This window comes from Nicotiana sylvestris, chromosome 8 (assembly GCF_000393655.2).
Source record: "Nicotiana sylvestris chromosome 8, ASM39365v2, whole genome shotgun sequence".
Lineage (NCBI taxonomy): Eukaryota > Viridiplantae > Streptophyta > Magnoliopsida > Solanales > Solanaceae > Nicotiana > Nicotiana sylvestris.
Window position 1 is genome coordinate 93,952,925 of NC_091064.1, and position 8,592 is coordinate 93,961,516.

Consider the following 8,592-nt stretch of genomic DNA (forward strand, 5'->3'; position numbering starts at 1 on the left):
ATCAAAAATTCAACTTTCGACATTTCAAGCTTAAATAAGCTACGGACCTCCAAAGAACAATCCGAATATGCCCCTAAACCCGAAATCGCCCAACGGAGCTGATAGAATTCCATTACGAGGCCGTCTTCACACTACTCCGATTACGGTCCAAATTCTAAATCTTAAGCTTTCATTTAGGGACTAAGTGTCCCAAAATACTCCGAAACTCAAAACAAATCCTCCCGGCAACTCACAATTGCAGACACAAACATGAGGAAATCAGTTAATAGGGGATCAACGCGCTAATTCTTAAAACGACTGGCCGTGTCATTTTATCCTACCCCTCTTACAACATTAATTCGTCCTCGATCGAGCATAGAGACATACCTGAAGTAGTGAAAAGATGAGGGTAACCGCTGTGCATATCCTACTCGATATCCCAAGTTGCCTCCTCGACTAGCTGGCCTCGCCACTGAACCTTCAGTGATGCAATGTCCTTTGACCTCAGCTTTCCAACCTGTCTGTCCAATATCGTCACTGGTTGCTTAACATAAGATAGATCATTGTCCAATTGTACTGAACTGAAATCCAACATGTGTGACAGATCACCGTGATATTTTCGGAGAATCGAAACATGAATTACCGGATGAACTCCTGCCAAGCTGGGAGGTAAGGCAAGCTCATAAGCAATCGACCCAACACATTGCAATATCTCAAAAGGACCAATAAACCTTGGACACAATTTCCCTTTCTTCCAAAATCTCATAACGCACTTCATAGGTGAAAACCAAAGCAAGACCCGCTCTCAAACCATATTGGAAATATCACGAACCTTCCAGTCCGCATAACCTTTCTGTTTGGACTGGGCTGTGCGAAATCTATCCTGAATCAATTTAGCCTTCTCCAAAGAATCCTGAACCAAGTCTGTGCCCTATAATCTAGCCTCACCCAGCTCAAAGTAACCTAACGGGGATCTATACCTCCTACCATACAAAGCCTCATACGGTGCCATCTGAATACTGGACTGATATATGTTCTTTTAGGCAAACTCTGCTAGTGGCAAGAACTAATCCCAAGAACCTCCAAACTCCATCACACGCACACAAAGCATATCCTCAAGAACCTGAATAGTGCGCTCGGACTATCCGTTTGTCAAGGGATGAAATGATGTGCTCAACTCCACCCGAGTACCCAACTCATGTTGTACGACCCTCTAGAACCGTGATGTGAATTGAGTATCTCTATCTGAAATGATGGAAACTGGAATACCATGTAGACAAAGAATCTCCCGGATATAAATCTCCGCCAATTGCTCCGAAGGATAGGTAGTACACACAGGAATGAAATGCTTGGACTTGGTCAGCCGATCCACGATCACCCAAATGGCATCGAACATTATCAATGTCCGTGGGAGTCCAAATACGATGTCCATGGTGATCTGCTCCCACATCCACTACAGAATCTCTATCTACTGAAGCAAACCACTCAGTCTCTGGTTCTCATACTTTACCTGCTGACAATTGAGGCACCGAGCTACAAATCCAACTATATCCTTCTTGATTCGCCTCCACTAATAGTGATGTCTCAAGTCCTGGTAAATCTTCGCGGCATCTGGATGGATGGAATACCACAAACTATAGGCCTCCTCTAGAATCAACTCCCGAAGCCCATCAACATTGGGTACACATATCCCACCATACATCCTCAATACTCTTTCATCACCAATAGTCACATCTTTGGCATCACCATACAAAACCATGTCCTTGAGGATAAGCAAATGAGGGTCATCATACTAACGCTGTCTGATACGTTCAAATAAGGAAGACCGAGAAATAGCACAAGCTAAAATCTAATTGGGCTCCAAAAGATCCAATATCACAAATTGGCTGGCTAAGGCCTGGACATCAGTCGCCATGGGCCTCTCCGTTGTTGGTAAATAATCCAACTCCCCAAACTCTTCGCCCGACTATTCAAAGCATCGGACACCACATTGGCCTTGCCTGGGTGATACAAGATAGTGATATCATAGTCATTCAGCAGCTCTAACCACCTCCTCTAGCTCAAATCAAGATCCTTCTGCTTGAACTGTTGCTGCAAACTCTGGAGATTAGTATAGATCTCACAAAGAACACCGTACAAATAATGATGCCAGATCCTCAAGGCGTGAACAATAGTAGCTAACTCGATATCATGGATAGGATAGGTTTTCTCATGTACCTTCAATTGTCTAGATGCATAGGCAATCACCCTATCGTCCTGCATGAATACCGCTCCAAGGCCAATCCTCGAGGAATCACAATAGACAGTATAAGACTCTCTTCCTGTAGGTAATATCAATACTAGGGTTGTCGTAAAAGCTGTCTTGAGCTTCTGGAAGCTCTCCTGACGCTCTTCCTTCCACAAGAACAGAGCACCCTTCTGGGTCAGCCTGGTCATAGGTGTTACAATAGATGAAAATCCCTCAACAATTTGATGGAAATAACTCGCCAATCCAAGAAAACTGCGGATCTCTGTAGCTGAGGATGGTCTGGGCCAACTCTGTAGTGCTTCCACTTTCTTCGGATCCACCTTTATCCCCTCACTCGAAACCACATGACCCAAGAATGTCATGGAATCCAACCAAAACTCACATTTCGAGATCATTTCATATAATTTCTTTTCTCTCAAACTCTGAAGCACTATCCTCAGGTGCTGCTCATGATCTTCCCGACTCCGGGAGTATACCAGAATATTATCAATAAAGATAATGATGAACGAGTCAAGATATGGCTGGAACATAACGTGCATCAAATGCATTAAGACTGCTGCAGCATTGGTCAGCCCAAATGGCATAACAAGGAACTCGTAATGATCATACTGAGTACGGAAGGCAATATTTTTTAGGATATATCTGGCTCCCGAATTTTCAATTGATGGTAAACTGAACGCAAGTTAATCTTAGAAAACACTTGTACCCTATAACTGGTCAAACAAATCATTAATACAAGGCAAAAGATACCAGTTCTTCATTGTAACTTTGTTCAACTGGCGATAATCAAAGCACATACACATAGAACCATTCTTTTTCTTCACAAACAAGACAAGAGCACCCCAAGGTGATGTAGTGGGCTGAATAAAACTCTTATCTAGCAATTCCTGTAATTGATCCTTCAACTCATTCAAATCAGGAGGAGCCATATAGTAAGGAGGAATAAAATGGGCTGAGTGCCCGACAACAAATCAATGCCGAAATTAATATCTTTGTCGGGCAGCATACCTGGAAGATCAGTTGGAAACACATCAGGGAAGTCCCGTACTATTGGCACTGAATCAATTGTAGGGGTATCAATACTGACATCTCTCACATAAGCTAGATACGCGTCACACCCCTTCTCAACCATTCGTGGAGCCTTAAAGAAAGAAATAACTCTACTGGGAGAGTGATATAAGGTACCCATCCACTCTACTCGCAGTACACATGGCATAGCCACCGTCACGGTTTTGGTGTGACAATCAAGAATAGCATAATGGGAGACAAGCAGTCCATGCCCAAGGTAACATCAAAATCTACCATGCTGAGCAATAATAAATTGGCTCTGGTCTCAAAACCACTAAGAGCAATCAAACACTACCGATAAACATGGTCCACAACAAGAGAATCTCCCATAGGAGTAGAAACATAAACAAGGGAACTCAGAGAATCCCGAGATACGCCCAAATGCGGAGCAAAATAAGAGGATACATAAGAATAATTGGATCCTGGATCGAATGAAACCGATGCATCTCTATGACCAACCAGGACACTACATGTGATGATAGAATTGGAGGCGACATCCTCGGTATGGGCAGGAAGAGCATAGTATCTGGCCTAGCCTCCCCCTCTAGTTCGACCTCTACCTCCCCTACCGCCACTTCTAGCTGGCAGGGCAGGTGGGGTAGCAACTAGTGCTGTAATCATAGCATGAGAACTCTGCAGAGCATGTTGTGGCTGAGAAGTCTGTGGAGGTGCACCCCTCCTAAGTGTGGGGCAATCCCTCACCATATAGCGTGTGTTACAATACTCAAAACAAGCTTTGGGAGGACGTGGCGGTTGTGACTAGCTCGGGCCAGGTCTGCTGGACTGACCACTGACAGCACCCTATGCAAGAGGCACACTAGATACTAGAGGTGAATAACAAGGCTCCTAAGGTATAGGAGGAGTTGGAATACCATTGGCTACTGAAAGAGCTAAATGAACGGGGCAACTCATATAACCCCTACTATGACGAACTGCAGATGGAGCACGGGCACTAGAATAATTGCCTGACTCTTGAGACCTCTTGGCCTTCCTCTCCTCTCTATCCCGAGCATGCATACCCTCTACTCTCCTAGCAATGATCACCACCTACTGATAAGAAATATCCATCTCCAACTCCTGAACCATGCTAGACTTGATGTTGGGAATGAGCCCTTAATAAACCGTCAAACTCTCTCACGAACTATAGAAACCAAGGCTGGTGCATGCCTAGCCAAGTCAGTGAAACGGATAGCATACTCCGAAATAGTCATAGTACCTTGGCGCAAATGATCAAACTCTACACTTTATGCATCCCTAAGTCTCTAAGGAACAAACTCTCTCAAGAACATATCTAAAAACTGAGTCTAAGTAAGGGTAGTTGCCTCAGTTGGACTGTCTAACTCAAAAGTACGCCACCACTAATAGGCTGCTCCTCAAAGTTGGAAGGCAGTGAAAAAAACCCCACTCGATCCTTATATACCCATAGTACGGATGATATGGTAGCACTCTACTAGATATCGAAGAGAATTATCTAATACAAGACTACTGAATACAGGAGGCTTGTACTTCTTGAAATTCTCAAGCCTCCGCTGCTCATCCTCTGATGTTGCTGCCTTGTCCTCGGGCTGAACTGGGGCTACACGTAGTACCAGTATAACCTCTGGGATCTGATCAACCTGGACCCACTGCTCAAGAGTGCGAGCGGCAAGAGTCTGTGCTCCTCCCCCAGCCTGGAATATGGCTGCAGCATGGGGAATCAACCCTGCCTGAGCTAGAGCAGTGTACATGCTCATGAACTATGCAAGGGTTTCCTGAACAGCTGGAGTAATAGTAGCAGCATGCGTATCAAGTGCCTCAACTCTGCCTGGAGTTGTAGGTGGCTTCTCGGTGGCAGCTCACGTTGGTGCTTTGGCTGCACCATGCGTGCGTCCTCGGCCTCTACACTGACCCCGACCTCTGACTGCTCTAGCAAGGGGCGCGGGTGCCTGGTCTTCTCCAATAGAACGTGTCCTCACCATCTATGAGAGAATAGAAGACAGATGTTTAGAATTTTGATATTAAAAATCTCCCATGACAAGGAAATCAAATGAAGTGGAATTTTTCTAATAGTTACATGGCCTCCCGTAGATAAGTACAGACGTCTCTGTACCGATCCGCGAGACTCTAATAAATCGTCTTGTGATTCATGACTCCTATGAACCTAGAGCTTTGATACCAACTTTTCACAACCCAAGTTCTCCCTCCATGAACTGTGGTGATGGCACCTAGCCACTACGACTAGGTAAGCTAACAGTTTGCAGAAAACAGAAACAAAGATACGAAACTAGAAATTTACGGGTAATATAATAGAAGAGTTTAAGATGTCACTCGGAATATACAATAACAAAACTCTCGATAAATATTAACACTCCCACAACCCGGAATCTCATGATTCACAAACTAGAAAAAATACATAATGTCTAACTCCGGAAATGTAAACAAAATAATTACAGAAGGTCTATAGCTAAAAAAGAGAATAGAGAGGGACTCCGTAGTCTGGGGACGCGGCAAATATACCTCGAAGTATTTAAGAAATTACCCCACCTCACTGATAGTATGGTTGAGCCGAAAAACTTGGATCTATATAGGAAAAACATGTGCAGTAAAGGGCATGAGTACACCACAACAGGACCTAGTAAGTACTAAGCCTAACCTCGATCGAGTAGTGACGAGAAAGGTCAGGGCCCTACTGGTTGCATTTATATAAAACAAGGTACGACAATATGGGGTGCGACAGTATAATTAAAGACACTAACAGTTAATAAAGAGTAAAAATCACAGACAGAATATACTAAGTACACAAAGATAGCAACAGGGGATCTCCTAGGATATCGTCTAGTAGTCCCAAACATAAATGTGTAGAGGATCTCCCGGTATATCGTCCCGTAGTACGAATCATAAATATGCAGGGGAAAATCCCAGAATACTAATCTGTAGTCCCAATATAAATATCCAGTACGGGGAATCTGCCGGGTGCGGTCCCGTAGTCCCAATTATAATGAGTGGGGGGATATACCGAAATACCAATCCATAGTCCCAAAGTAAACACACAATAGCCCCAAGAAAGAATAAACAATTATATTCAAGTTCATACAAAGAAAATCAGATATTTCTATTCTAAACATGCTGAATAGAATTCAAGTAGACAGTTTAAGCAGATAGTACAGTTAAGTCACTTAAGCATGCTTTCTTAAGCTAAATAGTAGGCTTTAAATACAAGTAGTGTTCAACAAAAAGGAAGCACAGATATTTACTTAATGAAAACATGGTTTTTCAACAATTTGCACGCGTACTCACTAGTCACCTCACGTACACAACACTCATATAACTACAGAACCAAAATCTTAAGGGAAGTTCCCCCACACAAGGTTAGGCAAGCCACTTACCTCGAACTAGCTTAAATCAATTCGAAATCATGCTCTTGCCACGGGTTTCCAACTCCGGGTGACCCAAATATAATCAAAGTAATACCATCACGTAAATACAACTACAAACAACTAATTTAGCTAATGAAATCGAAGCTAAGACAAGAAAATAAAAAAGCGGCCAAAAATCCTCCCCGGGCCCATATCTCGAAATCAGGTAAAAGTTATGGATTATGAACCCCCATTCACTCACAAGTTCACTCGAATTATCCAAATCCGATGTTCAAATCCTATTTTTTCACCCCATATCTAAAATAAATGATACAATTAATAATAGATTACTGGGATATAACCAAAATCAAGTGTAGAATCAATACCCAATTGATATCTCTGAAAATCCCTCAAAACCTCGTCCAAATCTGAGCTCCCAAACTCTAGTTTTGATTAAAATGGCTAACCCTCGATATTCAAACTTTATAATCTGCCCAGGTAAATCCTTCTTCGCGACCGCTAAAGGCCCCTCGCGTTCGCGAAGCACAACTTGACTTGGCCCAGAATTCCTTTATCGTGAAGGCAATGACCTTGTGTCATATGCGATAGCCACTCTCTCACTCCTACGCGAACACAAGACACTCTTCGCGAACACGTAGGCATATGGCCTCTCAGCTTTGCGAACGAGGGACCAAAATCGCGAATGTAATGCATTAAATTTCCACCTACCCTAGCTACTCTTCGTGAACGCGTGACCCCACTCGCGAACGCGAAGAAGGAAACCAGAGTAGGAGACTTCTACAATTTTTGCAATCTTCTTCTTAAGTCTAAAGGTCCATTAAACACCCGAAATCAACCCGGGGCCCCTAGGACCTCAACCAAACATAACAACAAGTCCTAAAACACTATATGAACTTTGTACAACCCTCAAATCACATCAAACAATGCTAAAACAATGAATGACCCTCCAATCCAAGCCTAAAGAACTTGAAATTTCAAGAACCCTACAACCGATGCCGAAACCAACCAAACCAAGTTCGATTGACCCCAAAATTTGCACACAATTCACATTCAATAGTACGGAGTTGTTCCAACTTTCGGAATCAGATTCAGACCTCGAATCCAAATCTCACTGTCAATCCAGAAACTTAAAAAAATTATCTTTCGGCATTCTAAGCCTAAATAAGCTATGGACCTCCAAAACACAACCCGAACATGCCCCTAAGCCCGAAATCACCCAATAGAGCTAATGGAATCAATGGGATTCCATTCTGAGGCCGTCTTCACACTACTCCGACTACGCGCCTATAAGGACACTTCGCCACTATCGCTAGCCGAGTGAGCCTCCAGGGCACGCGCCTATAAGGTCACTTCGACCCAAAGCACAAAAGGCCATCATTGCCCGCCCATACAGGCAGGAAAATAACCTTAGGGCGCTGGACCCGAAAAGGTTAAACTACAATATGCCTGAAGGCAAAGCATAAATGCCACTATCGCCAGTCGAGTGAGCCTCTAGGCCACCCACCTGTAAGGTCACTGTGACCCAAAACACAAAAGGCCTTCGCCATCTGCCCATATAGGTGGGATAAAACTTGAGGGTCAATTGAACCTTGAGTTGCAACGCGACTCGAAGACTAGACCCGAAATGGTTAAACTACAATATGCCTAAGGGCACGACATAAATGCAACTATCTCTAGACGAGTGAGCCTCTAGGCCACCCACATGCAAGGTCACTTCGATCCGAAGCACAAAAGGCCATCGCCTTCCGCCCATATAGGCAGGATAAAACTTGAGGGTCAATTTGAACCTTGAATCACAACGCGACTCGGAGACTGAACCCAAAATAGTCAAAACGGCAAATGCTCAAGGGCAAGAAATGGGAACAATTACTACCTACCCGCACGGGCATAGATGATTTAAGGGCAGGAAAGCTTGAGTCAAAGCTAGACTTGGAGACTGAG

At 43.7% G+C, this 8,592-nt stretch overlaps 1 protein-coding gene across 1 annotated transcript; it reads right to left on the minus strand.

The window, feature by feature from the left end:
* Window positions 1–406: 406 nt before the first annotated feature.
* LOC138875395 (uncharacterized) lies at window positions 407–745 on the minus strand. The gene has a single exon (XM_070154220.1). It carries the CDS (start codon window positions 743–745, stop codon window positions 407–409), a length of 339 nt encoding a protein of 112 aa, XP_070010321.1.
* Between the last annotated feature and the right edge of the window lie 7,847 nt (window positions 746–8,592).